General features: G+C 39.6%; 3 protein-coding genes across 3 annotated transcripts; 2 read left to right on the forward strand and 1 right to left on the reverse strand.

The window, feature by feature from the left end:
- Window positions 1-321: 321 nt before the first annotated feature.
- Window positions 322-1,137, forward strand: LOC104415201 (major strawberry allergen Fra a 1-3). Its single transcript, XM_010026453.3, has 2 exons — window positions 322-582; window positions 681-1,137. Exons 1-2 carry the CDS (start codon window positions 399-401, stop codon window positions 974-976), a joined length of 480 nt encoding a protein of 159 aa, XP_010024755.2. The 5' UTR covers window positions 322-398; the 3' UTR covers window positions 977-1,137.
- A 3,291-nt stretch (window positions 1,138-4,428) lies between these two features.
- On the forward strand, window positions 4,429-5,016 carry LOC108954824 (major allergen Pru ar 1-like). Its single transcript, XM_039300164.1, has 3 exons — window positions 4,429-4,591; window positions 4,690-4,738; window positions 4,836-5,016. The coding sequence occupies exons 1-3, from the start codon at window positions 4,429-4,431 to the stop codon at window positions 5,014-5,016; spliced, it is 393 nt and encodes a 130-aa protein (XP_039156098.1).
- A 7,884-nt stretch (window positions 5,017-12,900) lies between these two features.
- On the reverse strand, window positions 12,901-13,504 carry LOC108954822 (major strawberry allergen Fra a 1.04). Its single transcript, XM_039300165.1, has 2 exons — window positions 13,309-13,504; window positions 12,901-13,118 (listed from the first exon to the last, which is right to left on the reverse strand). Exons 1-2 carry the CDS (start codon window positions 13,502-13,504, stop codon window positions 12,901-12,903), a joined length of 414 nt encoding a protein of 137 aa, XP_039156099.1.
- Between the last annotated feature and the right edge of the window lie 4,081 nt (window positions 13,505-17,585).

A 17,585-nucleotide genomic window follows, 5' to 3' on the forward strand; every position in this document is an offset into this window, starting at 1 on the left:
AGATGTGAACAAAGCAAGATTTTACGGGCCAAAAATAAAAAAGAAGCGAGATTTGAATGAAAGTAAAAGAGCAATAAAAGGTCAATTCCAATAATCCAGCAGCTGTATATAATAATTTTCTTTCAGTTTGATAATGATATCCACGTTCCACTCTTCTAGATGACGGACAGCGCCGCTGAATAAGAAAAGAAGAAAGGCTTAAATCAAGGCCGACTAGTCTAACTCGGTGTGCTTTGAACTTTGGAAGGTGATGGGATACTAACCAATGACTTGCCTATAAGTACCAAGTAGTTCTCTACATCATCTTCATCAGCTCGAGCCCTTTCCATTAGCAATCACGCCAAACCCTTCCACTACCCCTCTTTAGTTCAGTTCTCTTTGTTTCTCACAAGGCAAACATGGGAATCGTCACCTACTCGATGGAGATCACAAGTGCTGTCGCACCGTTGAGGATGTTCAAGGCTTTATTCCTTGAGTCCCACGATATCCTACCAAAGATTGTTCCCGAGGGCATCAAAAGCATTGAATTCATTGAGGGAGATGGCGGAGTTGGTAGCATCAAGAAAACCAACTTCGGTGAAAGTAAGTCGGATCATACTTGTACTTCTATCATGTCAAGTCTATATATAAACCTCAAGATTAAGGATTAATTTCTTTGCTTTAATGAATTTACACAATAGGCTCACACATCAAGTACACGAAGCACAAGATCGAGGCTCTCGATGCAGATAGCTTTTACTGCAAATATACTATGATCGAAAGTGATATCAAGTTCGACAAGATCGACTTTGTCACAGAAGAAGTGAAATTCATCGCGGCTGGTAGTGGATGTGTTTGTAAGATGACCAGCGAGTACCACGTTCAGGAAGGTTGTGAGCTAAAGGAGGAGGACATCAAGAAGGGTAAAGACAGAGCTATGGGATTGTACAAGACTGTTGAGGAGTACCTTGTGGCCAACCCTAATGTTTGCGCCTAAATGCTTTTTTCAAGATCCTTTTTGAGCTATGATATATCAAAGTGAGTGGAAAGTTTGTATTGTATCTTCTGTTTCCCCTTTGGTTGTGCCTCGGAGCTTTTGGGTGAGGAAAGTTTATTATGGGATTTTTATGTTATAAAGGGTTTCATGGTTGTGTGTAAGGCCACGCCAAAAAAAACTTGAAGGAGCAATGAGCAATCCAATAAATTATGGATTTTGCCCAAGAAGAGATCTCCTTTATGGCCATGAAGGTGAATTTTCACTAGCCTCATAGATGAGTTGCATAAAGAAGAGATAAGAGGGCAAAAAGAAGTGCAAGGGAAAATTGGGCATTTCATTATCCATTTCCTAAGCTTTATAGATTGTCATCAGGTGAAAAGAAATGGAATTTAATGGGACAATAAATAAATAAAAAATCCATTTCCACATCTCGCCTAGATCTAGTCATTTTGATTTGATGAAAATAAATGCATTTCCTAAGCGAGAGCATTTCATTAGAGTATAGTCATTTCGTTTCAATGACTTAGCTATAGTGGCCTTTGAAATGTGAAACTAGGAAAATTGTCTTTCGGAAACAGAAGTACATTAAAAGGATCCACTTTGATTTTTTTTTTAATAAAAAAAAAGTGCATTGAAAGTCCTTAAAATTGTCATTAAAGTGAAACTAAGTTCTAATACTTTTAAAAAAGTATAATCATGTCCTAAAATTTATCAAATTAGTCCAATCAAATCTCTCCGTTGATTACATTTTTGAAAGTTTTATGGATTGATTACATTTTTGTAATAAATTTTAGAATTTGATTACACATTTTGAAAGTTTTACGACTTGACTATACTTTTGTTATAAGTGTTATGATTTAATTGCACTTTTTGAATGTTTTAAGACTCAAAATATACTTTGGTGACAAGTTTTAGGATTTTCAATAAATTTATCTCTAAAAAAATAGCGCTCCTCTATTGTCTTTTTTTTTTCCTAGATGCAAAACCTACATTATTAGGTTTAAGGGTTGAAGCCTAACTCCAACCCGAATTGTGTTAAAATAGGAAGCAGGAATCTATGATGAAAGGTCATATACTATGAGGGCAAAGAACTTTTTGTTGGATTACATCAATTAAGACATTACAATCGGTTTTGAACATTTCTTTTAGATGCCAAGAGACTGAGCATAATTGCAGGCAAGAAGAAGAGTAGCTGCTCACACCTCCCCTTCCAACGCTCTTTCATGTCCGAGCTTTGACTATTAAGATCAAGCATGACAAAATTTCTGAAACAGAAATTGATTTCTAGCCTTTCTAAAACAGAAATTGATTTCTGGCCAAAAATCAATTTCTTAATTTCTATTCCCCATACAAGTTTATGAGCAAAGAAACATGTTTGATAACGACTCAAAATTTCTATTTCTAAAACAGAAATCCGTTTGATAACATAACAAAATTTCTATTTCTAGGAATAGAAATTGATTAGATAACAACATACGAAATCCTCAAATACAAAATAATAGTTGAAATAATACTAAAAAAACATAGGAAATCCTCAAATACAAAATAATAGTTGAAATAATACTAATACATTACAAAAGTTGAAAACAAAATTCATGGAATTTCCGGCATATTGTTATCCCTTGCCATTTTATTAGCAATTGTTTTCCTAAGCGTATTTATTTGGTTTCCCTCCTTGGTCAATGTATTGTTTGCAAGCTCATCATGCGTAGGTTCAAACAAGTATTGCGGAAGCATGAATATAGGTGCCATCAATGGCACCTATATAGCCTTGTCATTTTATAAAAAAACTAGTATTATACAAGATTATCAACAAAATAAAATTAATAATGTAAAGGAATATATAAGAATTCTACCTTAAAGTAACATTTATGGTTAGGAACCAATCAGGGGAAGGATAATTTATTTTGATTCTCGAATTGAATCGATCAAGTTGCTCATCTCTAATTTCTTTATTGTTACTCAATGAACCTTTAATGGCCCTTGCATAGCAAAGAGAGAGAGATTCTCTTGAATCTCTTGCCTTCGAATTAAAATTCAAGATTGTGTAACAATCTAATTATTTTGATTTTGCAAGAATTTTGAATCGGTAAAAAAAATAAGGTTAAATTTCTAGGCACTTTTTTTATTAATCTATTACGTAAGAACTTTTTCTTTAACGGCCATGCGCGTGCCTTTTCTAGGAGGAAAAAACCCCATTGTTTTTAAGTAAGCATTTAAGAACTTTGGTCGTTTTTAAAATTGGGGACTCATTCAATTGCCTTCATCCTAAAGAGGAAGTTATCAAAAAAATTGCAAAAAAAAAAAGCAAAAAAAAAAAAAAAAAAAAAACACGAGCAAAATAAGAAAAAGAAAATTAGCAATAATTTGTCAAGTTGTAGTTATGAGTGAATTAAGTTAGCAAGAAAGCACAAAGTTCTTTTATATGGTTTGATTTCAGTTTCTGATTTTTATTTCAGAAACTGAGAAGTTAAAAATTTCAGCTTCTGATTTCTTCAATTTCTCTATTTCTGAAATAGAAATCTGTTTCAAAAATAGAGAAATTAAATTGTGTTACCAAACGGATTTCTGTTCCAAACCTGTTCCGGGGAATAGAGAAATAAAGAAATCGAGAAACAGAAATTTTATCATGCGCGCTCTAAGCCATTAGTTGATCATGTAATAATACCTGCAGCTCCTTTGTTATCTTTTCATGCACCATCTTCATTAAATTTTAGCCCCTGATCTGACGGTGAGAGCGAGGAATCTGTCATCTTCCCAACAGAATCGGCTCCTAAACTTATTTCTGCAGCTGTCCTCGACAGCGCAACGAATGAACATAGAATTATGCCTTAGTAAAGGTGGTCATGGCTATCTGATATCAAGTCTAAAATCCGGACCTAAATGAGTTCATGATATAAAAAAATTCAATTTTTTTTTCAATAAAGATTGTATTAAGGCAATTCAGAGCTGAATAAAGGGATTAACTTATCTAGACTTGCCTAGTTTACTTCTTCTTCTTTTTTTTCTGATAACGGATAATTCACATTATGACCAAAATATTTGATTTGAATTACTTTTTCTAGAGAGGTGGCATACCTGGTATGGAATATGGAATATTGTATTGGGCTCACAGTGTCTGCAAATGAATGTGTAATTTTTTATTAATTGTAACAAATTTATAATAATGGCCAGACAAAAGAGCTTTGGCCGTGACTTGCCTTTTTCTTCACCTTCCAGATAATTGGTGGTTCCTCCCGATAAGAAAACAAGAAAGGCTGGAAAGTAATTCGGCTCGGTCCAATTTGGAGTGCTCGGAACTTTGATTGATGATGAAGTACTAAGCCTTGGACTTTGCTAAGTGCCAAGTAGTTCTCTTCCTTGTCTTCATCAGCTCAAGGCTTCTCCATTAGCAATCATACCAAACCCTTCCACCACCGTTCTTAAGTTCCGTTCTCTTTGTCACCTACTCGATGGAGATCACAAGTGCCGTCACACCGTCGAGGATGTTCAAGGCTTTAATCCTTAACTCCCACAACATCCTACCCAAGATTGCTCCCGAGGGCATCAAAAGCGTGGAGTTCATCGAGAGAGAAGGCAGAGTTGGTAGCATCGAGCAAACCAACTTTGGTGAAAGTAAGTTAGATCATGTTCATACTTCTACCGTAGCAAGTCTATATATAGACCTCAGAATTATGAATTAACTTATTCATTTTGATGAATTAACATAATAGGCTCCCACATCAAGTACATGAAACACAAGATAAGAGGCTCTCAAGGCAGGTAGCTTTTACTGCAAATATACTATGATCGAAAGCGATATCAAGTTCGACAAGATTGACTTCATTGTGGAATAAGTGAAATTTGTCACAACAAATAGCGGATACGTTTGTAAGAGGACCAGCGAGTACCACATTCAGGAAGGTTGTGAGCTAAAGGAGGAGGATATCAAGAAAGGTAAAGATAAAGTTATGGGATTGTACAAGGCTGTTGAGGAATACCTCATGGCCAACCCTAATGTTTGCGCCCAAATGCTTTTCTCAAGATCCTTTTGGAGTTAAGACAAAGTAAAGTGAGTGGAAAGTTTGTAGTGAATTTTTTGTTTCCCCTTTGTGGCTCTGCCTCAGAGCCTGGGTGAGAAAAGGTTTTTATGGTGTGATTTCTATGGTATAAAGGGTCTGATGTTTGTGTGTAAGGCCATGCAAAAAATTAGAACTTGAAGGAGGAATGAGCAATCCAATAAATTATGGATTTTGCCCAAGCAATCCACTTCCAGCCGCAACGAATTTCACATCTTCCACAACCAAGTCAATCTTGTCAAATTTGATATCACTTTCAATCATAGTATATTTGCAGTAAAAGCTACCAGCGTCAAGAGCATCGATCTTGTGCTTGATGTACTTGATGTGGGAGCTTGTTATGCAAATTCATTAAAGCGAAGAAGTTAGTTATTAATTCTAAGGTCTATATATAGACTTGACATGGTAGAAGTATGAGTATGATCTGACTTACTGAAGTTGGTTTGCTTGATGCTACCAACTCCACCATCTCCCTCGATGAACTCAATGCTCTTGATGCCCTCGGGAACAATCTTGGGTAGCATATTCTGTGAGTCAAGGAACAAAACCTTGAACATCCTTGACGGTGCAACGACACTTGTGATCTTTTGCGAATAGGTGATGACACCCATGTTGGCCTTGTAAGAGATAAAGAGAACTGAACTCAAGAGGGGGTGGTGGAAGGGTTTGGTGTGATTGCTAAAGGAGAAGGCTTGAGCTGATAAAGATGATGAAGAGAACTCCTCGGTACTTATAGGCGAAGTCCATTGTTTAGTATTCCATCATTCAAGGTCAAAGCACGCCGAATTGGACCCAGCCGAATTGCTTTCCAGCCTTTCTATTTTTCTTATTGGCTGGAGTCACCGATCACGGGGAAGGTTAGGCTAAAGGACAAATTACGGTCAAAGCTCTTTTGTCTGGCCATTATTATAATTTTTCGCAGACATTATGGGCCCATCACGATACTCTATTCCACCTCTCTAGAAAAAGTAATTCAAATAGAATATTTTGGTCATAATGTTAATCATCCGTTTTCATCAGAGCAAAAGCGTAAAATAGACGAGTCTAAGTTAATCTCTTTCTCAGCTCCAAATTGTCTGGATATAATCTTTGTCAAAAAATAAAAAATTGAATTTTTATACCGTGAACTCATTCATACACAAATTTTAAACATAATACCAAACAGCCATAACCACCTTTGCTAAGGCATAACTCTATGTTCGTTGGTTGAGCTATCAAGGACGGACGCAGAAATAAGTTGACGAGCTGATTCCCTTGGGGAAAGGACAGACTTCTGGCTGCGACCGTCAAATAAATGTCCAATTTTTAACTTAGATGGTGCATGAAAGGATAACTATGGGTATTTTGCATGATTGACTAGTGGCTAAGTAGTCCAACATTGGACAAAAAAAAAACGTTGGAACTCGTTGATGGAAGTGTAAGCAGCAGCTCTTATTCTCGCATGCATTTATGCTCAGTCCCCCGGCATCAGAAAAGACTGATTGCGATGTCTTAATTAATGTCTCTATTTCATCGCAAATTCTTAGGCAGAAGAACAGCCAAAATGTCATAACTTGACAAAGGAGGACATTTAAGTGACATAACTTCAAAATGATATACTTTAGTGCCAGTTTCGAAGTTAAATGAAACACTTAAGTACCACTCTGACGAAAATTTGGCCAAATGGCTAACGTAGCAATTTTCCGGCGAGTTTGGTCCAAAATGGCGTCGTTTTACACGCTGGTGTGGCGAGAAAATGCAAAAACAACACTGCTTCATGTCGACATGTAAATAATAATATAAAAACTAATTAAATTAGATTTAAACTTAATTTTATTTAAAATATTCTAAAAATTAAAAAAATGGGGAGGGGGTCAAAGGGGCGGGCCGGGGATGAGCCCTCGCCGCCGCCGTCTCCCCGCCGTCGCCGGGAAGGGCCGACGACGGCACCCCCCCCAACCCTCCCCACTCCATCGCCGACCCTTCCTAGCGGCGGCGAGGAGGTGGCGAGGGCCGCGACCTCGCCCCATATCGGGGGAGGGCTCGCGTGGGCGAGGGTCGCAGCCCTCGCCGCCTCCTTGCCACCACCAAGAAGGGCCGGCGAGGTCGGCCGACCCCGATGCGAGGGCTGCGAGCCCTCGCCCTGATCTGGGGGCGAGGGTCACAGCCCTCGCCACGATTCGGCAAGAGCTTGCGACCCTCGCCGCCCGGTCAACCGAGGGTCGGTGACCCCGCAAACCCTCCCCCTCTTGTTGCCGACCCTTCTTGGCGACGACGGGGAGGCGATAATGGCGAGGGCTCGGCCCTCAACCGCCCCCTTCAACCTCCCCCTTTTCTTTTCTTTTTCTTAAATTTTTTAATTTTAGAATATTTTAAATAAAATTAAGTTTAAATCTAATTTAATTAGTTTTTATATTATTATTTACACATCAAACACGAAACAACGTCGTTTTGCATTTTCGCCACATCGGCGCGCAAAACGACGCCGTTTTGAACTAAACTTGCTAAAAATTGCCACGTCAGTCATTTGGCCGGATTTTCGCTGAAGTGGCACTTTAAGTGTTCCATTTAACTTCAAACTGGCACTCAAGTGTACCGTTTTAAGTTATGGCACTTAAGTGTCCTCCCGTGCTAAGTTATGGCACTCCAAGTGTCCCAAACTCCAAATTCTTACTTCCTACTTCAACACAATACGAGTTGGAGTAAGGCTTGGGCACATGAACCTAATAATGGAGCTACTCATGCGCTTCCAAATCGGGCATTCAATCAAATAGGAGCTACCTTTTATTTTTTACAAACTCCTATCTAAGTTAAAAATATTATATTAGTAGTCTTCTTTAATTTATTATTCTAATGCAGGTATCGCATCCTGAATGTAATGAAAAGTTATTTCTTGGGGGAGAAAAGGGACATTGGCGGAGCGCTTTTCTATTTTATTTTATTTTTTATCAAAGTGGATCCTATTTATTGTGCTTCTGAGTTGTTTATTATTATTATTCTGGATATTGTGCTTCTGTTTACAAAAGGCCAGTTTGCTAGTTTGACTTTTCAATTGCCACTCTAGCTAAGTCATGGAATCGAAATGACCGTACCGAAAACTTAGGTTACCTCACATAGGCAAATGTCCCTATCATGACCGTTGTTCTACATCTTTTAAATTTTTTCTACCTGTTATTTTTCTTTTGTGGTAGTTAAATTTTCTCCCTTTTATTTGGGAAACAATGCTTGCCTTCCATGATTTTCAAAGAAGAACACTATAGCTTAATTAATCCATGTTAAGTTGTTCAATTATGATTAATACAGTTAATGGAAAAAATTTATTTCTTATAAATCAAATTGGATAAAAAAAAAGAGTCCCAGTGTATTCTCATCAAAAGCAAAATGATTCACTACCACTTCTTTTATTTTCTGGATTGCCAGATTATACCAATTGTCCCATTAAATTGCATTTCTTTTCATCTGACGACAATCTATCTTAGTTTGCGAATGTATAATGAAATGCGCATCCTTTTGCCCTCTATCTCTGCTTTATGCAACTCATCTAGAAGTCAAGTGAAAATTCACCTTCATGATTACAAATGGAGCTATTTTCTTGGGCAAAATCCATAATTTATTGGATTGCTCATTCCTCCTTCAAGTTCTATTTCTACGCATGGCCTTACACACAACCATCAAACCCCTATATAACATAGAAATCACACCATAAAAACCTTTCCTCACCCAAAGGCTCCGAGGCAGAGCCACAAAGGGGAAACAAAAGATTCACTACAAACTTTCCACTCACTTTACTTCGTCTTAACTCCAAAAGGATCTTGAGAAAAGCATTTAGGTGCAAACATCAAAGTTGGCCACAAGGTACTCCGCAATAGAGGTGTTAAAATGGGTCTAAAATGGGTCATAAATGGGTCACTTGTTTTTGACAAAAAGTAGTTAAATGGGTTTCACAATTAAAGGTTCAAGATAGGTGGGTCTTAAGTGGGTTTTAAATAGGTTGGGTGGAGAACCCATTTTCAACAAAACCTTATAATCTCTATCTTCCCTCTTTAACTTTATAAAAATATTTTTTTGTAAAAATCGAAATTATAATTTTTTATTTTAATTTTCTCTTTTCTTTTCTTTCCTTTTTTTTTTTTTTTTTTTCTTTCTCCTTCTTCCTTTCGGTCCGCCGGCACGGCGATGGCTGGCGACCGCCAAGTGAGCCTCGAGCTCGCCGGCGTCGGGCGAGCTCGAGCTCGCCAATCGGCGAGGCGAAGGCCTTGCCGAGGCTCCCGACCTCGCCGATCTGGCGAGATTTGAGCTCACCGGTGTTGGACGAGGCTCAAGCCTCGCTAGTACCGGTGAGGGGCAAGCTCGAGCTCACTCGACACCGGTGAGGCTCAAGACTCGCCGACGCCGGCGAGCTCGAGCTCACTGGATCCGGCGAGCCTCGAGGCTCGCCTATGGCGATCGCCGGCCATCGTTGTGGTCGACGGCCGGCCAAAGAAGAAGAAGAAGGAGAAGAAAAAAGAAAAAGAAAAGTATATTTAAAAAATAAAATAAAATTAATTAGAAATTAATTTTTAAAAAATAAAAATAATTAAAATTCAATTTTTAAAATAATTATTTTAAAAATTATAAAAATTGTCCTTTAAATTTTCTGTTGTCTAAAAATATTTTCGTAATATAATTTTAAAAATTGTCCATTAAGAAATAAGTTTGGAAGTATTTTAGTAATATAATCTTTAAAAAAAAAAACATAGAAATAAGTTTTTCTAAATTTGGTTAAATATGAAAATTTTTATTAATATGAGTTAGGTCGGGTATGGGTTGGGTATGGGTTGGGTCGAATATGGGTCAGAAAATTTACATTATGCATAAATGGGTCATAAATGGGTTAATGGGTCAATTTGGGTTGGACCATTAATGATCCGACCCAAACCCGACCCAACTCACTCGTTTAACGACTCTAACCATGATGGCTCGACGGAGATTTGGAGGAGGAGTTGCTCGCCATGGCTCGGCCGAGATTTATAGAAGGTTTAGCGCTTAGCTTTTCCGGCTCGGATGACTGGAGGAGGGAGTCGACGAGATCTAAAGGTTGGCCGTGTCCATTGCGGCCATGGCTTCGCGGTTCCAAATCTAGATGCGGCCAAGTGACCTCGGAAGGGGCGGAGATGGTGGCCGGACTAGTGTTCTCTGTCAGGGAGGAAGATGAAGAGAGAAAAAAAGATTTTTATTTTTTTAATTCCACCTCATCCAACACTTGTCGATATATTATTATTATTATTATTATTATTCTTATTATTTTGTCACCCTACTCTACGCCTACTCTACACTCACTCTCAAGCTTTTGCCTTACCTTTTGTAGAGCGTGAGAAATCGAAACTCGCTCCAAACCTACTTGTTCCCACCCCATCCCCTCTACACTCATTCTCAAACTTTTGCCCCGCTCTTACAAAGCATGGAAGTCGAAATCCACTCCCGAAATTTACTTCCCCACCTCATCCCCCTAAGGTGGGGATTTGAACCCCTCACCTCCCCTTTCCATGTTGAAAGGATGGTGACTGGTGAATCCTGGTTGTCGATCTATTATTGGATATAAATAAAAAACGCGCACCACATCAGCAATTAACTTGGCGTTTTGGAACCACCGAATATTTTCTCCAACTCAAGGCTCTGTTTTTCCTCATCCTTTTTTTCGGTTTAAGGAGTGGTTGGTCCCACCGAGCCTGGGCCCACAAAGCCCAAGTTGGATCCCGCCACTGTCCCGTGTCCACTCCCATCTCCAAAACAGCTCCTCATAATTGCGATTGGCTCACCCGAAATGACTATATTACCCCTGCATCAAGTCCGCACTGCTCTCACGATAGGGCGGGACTTTTCAGTAAATTCCCCTCTCTCTAGTCATCTCTCTCTCCATTCCTTCCTTCTTCGAGCTTCGAGCCTCCACCAGTTCGGAGCTACATTCCTTCCTTCGCCTCCGAGAATCGAACCTCCATCTCTTCGCTCGCTGGCAAGCCGTATTCCGGACCTCAGGCTCGTCGCTCGAGTCCGTCTCCGGCAGTGGGCGCCAGTGCTGGTGACCGATGGCGACGGGGACGATGGCGACCACGGCGGGGGCGGCAGTGCTCCTGTGCTATGTCATCAAGAGGACGCTGGCCTCGAAGGGCGAGGACGACGCCGGGGACCGGGCTGCCGAGGATCCGTCGCGATCGGGCCGGCCATCGAAGAGGCGGATCGCCCGGCGACAGCTGGCCCAGGCGCCGGCAACGCTGTTCGAGGCGATCGCGACACTGGCGGAGACGCTCCGGTTCACGTACTCGGAGACCCTGGGGAAGTGGCCGATCAGGGACTTGGCGTTCGGGATCAAGTATCTGATGAGAAGGCAGGTAAATGGGGCTTCGACTCCCGGGGTCTTGGCTGGGTATCGATTGTTTTAGGCATGTTCCCGTTATGGAATTCGGCGTAACTCGGTCGCTTGGTCTTTGGATTAGTGCGGTACAACTATAGAATGATGTCTTGTATAGTGTGGCAAGACGAGTCTTTTAATCAGTGTCTTGGCTACCGACAGTTATCCGTCACGGACCAATCGATTGGGATCGTGACCGCGCGGCGACAGGGCACTTTTGGACCGTAAAGAAAGAAAACTTCTAGAGAGAGAGGCTTTGGAGAGAAAGGAACTTGTATTACTGAACTGAATTATTTTTCATCTTTTGGGTCCATAAAAAAGTGATGAGGTATTTTGCGGCAAGCGGTGATCTTAACAAATTCTAAACTGAATTATGTCAGTGGTATTCTAAATTATGCAACTTAAATTGTGCGGTTTATTAAGAAAATTAAATTCCGCCAGCCTTCATTTTGCTCCACTTATAGATGATAAGACGACAGGGAGGATATTTTTTTTTCCCGATGATTTTGCGAGACACGGGAAATTGTGGTTGGATTCGCAGCTCAGAATCATTATAGGGAAGATTGAGACGTGCAATCTACCACTATGGGGATCATCATATCTCTCCAAAAATTAAACTCCAGAAATCTATAATGGAAAATGAAACTATTAATTACGTTTGATTAGTAAATTAGTAAATTACAGGTGATGATTAAATATACAATTAAGTGGATATCTAGTTAATTACAAATTGTAGTGCAGTAACAACAAATGCGTGTTGGACACCGAATAAGAAGTCTTCCAATTTCATGATCATGGCTGTCAAGTGTATTTCTTTAGAAATTATAGTGCTATGTCATTACAGCTTAACCATTAATACACTTGGATATGATGTGTAATTTGGTGGGTTGCTAAATTAATCAAAAATCATGTAAGAATCTCCCAAAATTCAACTGTGAGAAACTCCCAATATTATTTCATTCAACTGTAAGAATCTTACAAGAGTCTCTCAAATGATCGAATCTCATCTATAAGATTAGTGTATTGATGCAAAATGACTAGGGTTCTTTTTTTGCATAATAACTCAAGGGCGATGTGGAGGAAGGAATGCACGAACGTATAAACTGACGTTTTGTTACCAGGGTCAAATTCCACCGTAACCAGCAGATTTGATTTTGGAACTGATTTTCATTAAAAAAAAAAAAAAAGAAAAAAAAAAAGAAATGCATGATGAACTTGCTGGCGAAATATAGGAGTTAACACGGGATGATTTGTTGATTTGAATGATCAAAAAATCAATATAGGAAACATGAAAATGAAAGCGTGATGAGTCAATTATGAGAACTCTTCAATCTGATATTAAAACATCAACGATTCCAATGGAAATTTATTAATCACACCCAGAATTACCATTCACACTCAAAATTACAATAGAGCACGCTTGCATACCCCTTTTCGTGACAGATGAGGGAAAAGACAGCAAAATGACCCATGACAGAAATGGCACAAGAAGTTGCATTTTAAACATAGACATTAGGGTTACCCAATACGTACTCTTCAACGACTTTGTAGAGTCCCATAGCCTTTTCTTTGCCTTGCTTGATATCATCTTCGTTAAGCTCCACATCCCCTCTTGTGTGGTACCCACCAATCATCTTGCAAAGGCATCTACCAACGCTCGAAGCCAAGAATTGAACCTCATACACAATCGATTCGATCTTGTCAAATATCACGTCACCTTCAATCAAAGTGTACTTACAGACCAAGTTCTTGGTGTAGAGTATCGATTTTGCGCTTCGAGAACTTTAAGTGACCACCTATAATATATAAGGTATATTAACTAGCATTCTATAGAAGGTATATATATAAAGAGACATCCATATAATTGTGAAACAAATGGGATTCTTTGAGCATCATTATAAACTAACCTTCAGCAAAGTTGGTGACTTTAATACTTCCAGCTCTTCCATCTCTTCCATCTCCTTCAACAAACTCAATGCTCTTAATACCCAAAGGGGCAATCTTGGGAATCAGGTAGTGAGAATCAACAATCAAAGCCCTGAACAACATTCTAGATGGAGTAATGGGAGTGGTGAATTCTTGGGTAAATGTGGTGACACCCATGTTTTTGTCTTGGGAGAGGAAAGGAATCGAACCAGAAATTTGTGGAGAATAAGGAATATACGTAAGTGCTTTTTACTAGCGGAGGAACTTGAATTTGATGCAGAAGAAGGAAGAACCGAGGAGCTATTTATACTCTTAGCTTTTTCTTCAAATGGAAGCATAGATAGACCACGTCTTTACGAGAGACCTGATAACTCCGCGGTGGACCTACCGGTCAAAGGACTCAACTCAATCCAACTCTTTCTCCAATTGTTGACGTGGCGCACGTTTTTTATTTATATCCAATAATAGATCGACACGTGTTGGATGAGGTGGAATAAAAAATAAAAATCTTTCTTTTTTTTTTTCAACTTCCTGCACCACCCACTCTTCTCCTCTCCTCTGCAAATCGTTTCTCGGCCATGGATGACACGCCCTCCTCCTCCTTCCGGCCACTGCCTGCCCAGCCACTTGAGAAACCGGTGCGGCTGTCTCCACCGCACAAGCCAGAGGATCTAGATCTGGAACCGCGGAGCCATGGCCGCGTTCTTGACAGAACTTGAAGCCATGGCCACACAACAGACCTTGGAGCCAGATCTGTCGCAGTTATGGCGTCACAGACTAGGCCGGCCCTCGCCAGATCTGGGCGAGGGATGGCCTCGTCAAGACTTGTTCCATCATTTTTGAAGGCTCAACCATGATTAGAGGTGTTAAAATGGGTCATAAATCCATATATAACCCATTTAAATCATAAATGGGTCACTTGTTTTTTACAAAAAGTAGCTAAATGGGTTTCATAGTTAAAGGTTCAAGATAGGTGGGTCTTAAGTAGATTTTAAATGGGTTGGATGGAGAACCCATTTTCAACAAAAACCTTATAATTTCTCTCTACCCTCTTTAACTTTATAAAAATATTTTTTTTGTAAAAATCGAAATTATAATTTTTTTATTTTAATTTTCTCTTTTCTTTTCTTTCCTTTTTTTTTTTTTTTTTTTTTTTTTTTTTCTTTCTCCTTCCTCCTTCCTTCAGGCTTGCGTCGGCACGGCGATGGCCAGACGGCCAGAGGCGAGCCTCGAGCTCGCCGGCGTTGGGCGAGCTTGAGCTCGCCATATTTGGCTAGGGGATGCCTCACCGACGCCCGGCGAGGCTCGAGCCTCGCCGGTTCCGCAAGAGGCGAGCTCGAGCTCCCCCGACGCCGGCGAGCCTCGAGCTCGCCGGATCTGGCAAGGCAAAGTTTATATTCTTTACTTTTGAATCCAAATATGATGCCACCATCCACCTCGAAATCTCATTCATCCCTCCCTTTCGTTCGGCCGGCAGAGATGAAAAATTGAACGCAACTCAAACATAGGCCTTTAAAAAAAGAGAGAAAAATTCACATGTTTTCTTCGCGCAGATGAAAACAAAAGAGGGCAAATCGGCTGCTCTAAGCAACAAAAGTCTCGTGACTCTTTTCATAGCATTACAATGTTACAGCGCCAGCGCGAAAAGAGCCTTGGCTTGCTCAATCCTGGACCAGCCCCATCTTTCAGCCACAAGTTCTTTGTACATCTTCCTTGATTGGCCACTCTCATCTCATCTCTCTCTCTCTCTCTCTCTCTCTCTCTCTCTCTCTCTCTCTGCTGCTGCTGCTGCTGCTTGAAACAATTTGCATCTGATCCTCTCCCTCCTGCCTTCCTTCCTTTTGTTCTCTAGCAGAACCAGCCTTCGTGGCACGCACTCTCTCTCTCTCTCTCTCTCTCTCTCTCTCTCTCTCTCTCTCTCTCTGCTGCTGCTGCTGCTTGAAACAATTTGCATCTGATCCTCTCCCTCCTGCCTTCCTTCCTTTTGTTCTCTAGCAGAACCAGCCTTCGTGGCTCTCTCTCTCTCTCTCTCTCTCTCTCTCTCTCTCTCTCTCTTCTTTGCTGCTGCTGCTGCTTGAAACAATTTGCATCTGATCCTCTCCCTCCTGCCTTCCTTCCTTTTGTTCTCTAGCAGAACCAGCCTTCGTGGCACGCATTCTCAGCCAAAAGCAAGAGGGGGACATTTCACGGAATGGTAAGGAAATTTAATGATCCTTTATTTTCTTCTTGTGGAATAACTTAACTTTAAAAAGTCATTTTATCAAAAATGAAACTTTTTTTCTTCTTTAATAAAAAGTGGATATTGTGGATTAGTAAGAAAATGAGAAAATTGATTGCGGATTCTTAATCTTTTTTTTTTTTCACGGATTCTCAATCTTTGAGATCAATATATCTAATAAATTTGCTCTTCTTTTATAACTAATCTCTGTATGAGAGCTGACTACCGATCTAGTGAGCCCAATTACGAAGTTCTGACTCCACTAGAATCAAAGCATGAAATGGACGAGTTTAGATAAGTTAATCCCTTTTTGGTTCGATTTGATTAGACAAGGTCCTTTTCGAAAAGAAAAAGTTAATTTTTTTTAATTTAAAACTGATGTAGACATGAATTTTACGCTTGATATCAGATATATTGTCCTTCCATTCTCGAAAGGCAATTTTGCTAGTTTGACTTTTCAAAGGTCATTATAGCCACATCATCGAATCCAAATGACTGTCGGATTGTAATAGTGTTGGCATCACGGTCTCACGGTGTGAGAGTCAAAGAATGTCCACACAAACTTCCTTTCTCAAACACAAGCACATGGAAGTTTCCAAGCAAGATACAATTCTCCCTCTCTCTCATCCGCAATGTGTGGTGACAGTCAAAGGATGTCCATAAAAATTTCCTTTCTTAATTACAAGCACATGGAATTTTCCAAGACACGGTTCTCCCTCTTTCTAGTCCACAAAGACAAAGTCTCTCTTGGGCTACGTTCTTTTTCTTTGGGAAAATCTCAAATAGAGACCCAAAGTACCCTCATTTTCCCAAAAGATAACCTAAAGTGAAGTCTATCTCAAATAAGGACCCAAAGTGGTCATTTAGTCTCAAAGAAGGGCCTCACTCGCCAGTCGGTGAATAGATGCATCTCCGATGCATATTCCAATAGCCTAATTAGGGTATTTTGGTCTTCTTCTTTCTTTTCTTTTTCTTTTTTGATTGTCCTATTCATCATCTTCTTCATCCCTATTCATCTTCTTCTTGCCCAGATCAAGAACACTGGACTTGGAGAAAGGCCGGCGAGCACTAGCTATTGGTAAGGGCCTATGAGGACTCGACGCCCATTGCTAGGGCTAAGCGAGCCCCCACTATTGGCAATGGGGGTCGAGCCCTCGTTGGCCCTTCCCAAGTCTAATGTTCTTGATCTAGGCAAGAAGAAGCCGAACAGGGGACAAAGAAGATGATGAATAGCACAATCATTAACCAAAAAAAAAAAAAAATAAACAGGACAACCGAAAATGAAAAAAGAATTTTTTTGGACAAAAATACCCATGATCGGGCCACCGGAATATGTATCAGAGATGCATATGTTCACTGGTCGGTGAGTGAGGTCCTTATTTGAGACTAAATGATCATTGCTGGTCTTTATTTGAAGCATGTACTTCACTTTTTGCGCCTTTTGAAAAATGTAGGCACTCTGGGTCCCTATTTGGGATTTTTCCCTTTTTCTTTTGTAACATTCTGCTAAGTTCTTTTCTACTTTTTATTTTGTCTTTGATGGAGACTTCTTGACAAAACAAAGATTATCATTAGATAACTGCCTGGCAGGCTACTACCTTACTTTGGCCAGTCAAATTTTCTCCAATTTCTATTATTTTTGTTTGAACAAATTTATCCATATTATTTGGCAAGATGGTTCTAATAAAGAAATGTGTATTGAAAAGCCCAAATTTTCCCTACACTTCATCTGTCTCACTTTTTCTTTTGATGAGAAAATGCAATTGAATCAAAAAACCTATTAAAAGACAATCAAATATTAAAATTTATCAAATTGGTACAATTAGGTCTCTCCGTTAATTCTATCTAATTTTATAAAGGGAATATGTCCATGACTTTTTGTTAGAATTTAATTTCTCAAAATACATGGAGCCAACGTGGTTTTTAACCCTTCCTTTTGATTTACTAGTATAATAGTTTTGGTCTACTATAATAATAACACCTTATTATGAGCCACAAATTCTTAAAAAAGTGAACCCCACAATAATTTATGATTATTTG

Source organism: Eucalyptus grandis, chromosome 8, assembly GCF_016545825.1.
Source record: "Eucalyptus grandis isolate ANBG69807.140 chromosome 8, ASM1654582v1, whole genome shotgun sequence".
In the NCBI taxonomy this organism is placed as follows: domain Eukaryota; kingdom Viridiplantae; phylum Streptophyta; class Magnoliopsida; order Myrtales; family Myrtaceae; genus Eucalyptus; species Eucalyptus grandis.

Excerpts from the sequence above, each read along its gene's own strand:
- LOC104415201 (XM_010026453.3), top strand. The coding sequence starts at position 399 with ATGGGAATCGTCACCTACTCGATGGAGATCACAAGTGCTGTCGCACCG. Across the intron at positions 583-680 it reads GAAAACCAACTTCGGTGAAA|GCTCACACATCAAGTACACG; the intron begins GTAAGTCGGATC and ends TTTACACAATAG.
- LOC108954824 (XM_039300164.1), top strand. The coding sequence starts at position 4,429 with ATGGAGATCACAAGTGCCGTCACACCGTCGAGGATGTTCAAGGCTTTA. Across the intron at positions 4,592-4,689 it reads GCAAACCAACTTTGGTGAAA|GCTCCCACATCAAGTACATG; the intron begins GTAAGTTAGATC and ends TTAACATAATAG. Across the intron at positions 4,739-4,835 it reads ATAAGAGGCTCTCAAGGCAG|CGGATACGTTTGTAAGAGGA; the intron begins GTAGCTTTTACT and ends CACAACAAATAG.
- LOC108954822 (XM_039300165.1), bottom strand. The coding sequence starts at position 13,504 with ATGGGTGTCACCACATTTACCCAAGAATTCACCACTCCCATTACTCCA. Across the intron at positions 13,119-13,308 it reads AGTCACCAACTTTGCTGAAG|GTGACGTGATATTTGACAAG; the intron begins GTTAGTTTATAA and ends CTTTGATTGAAG.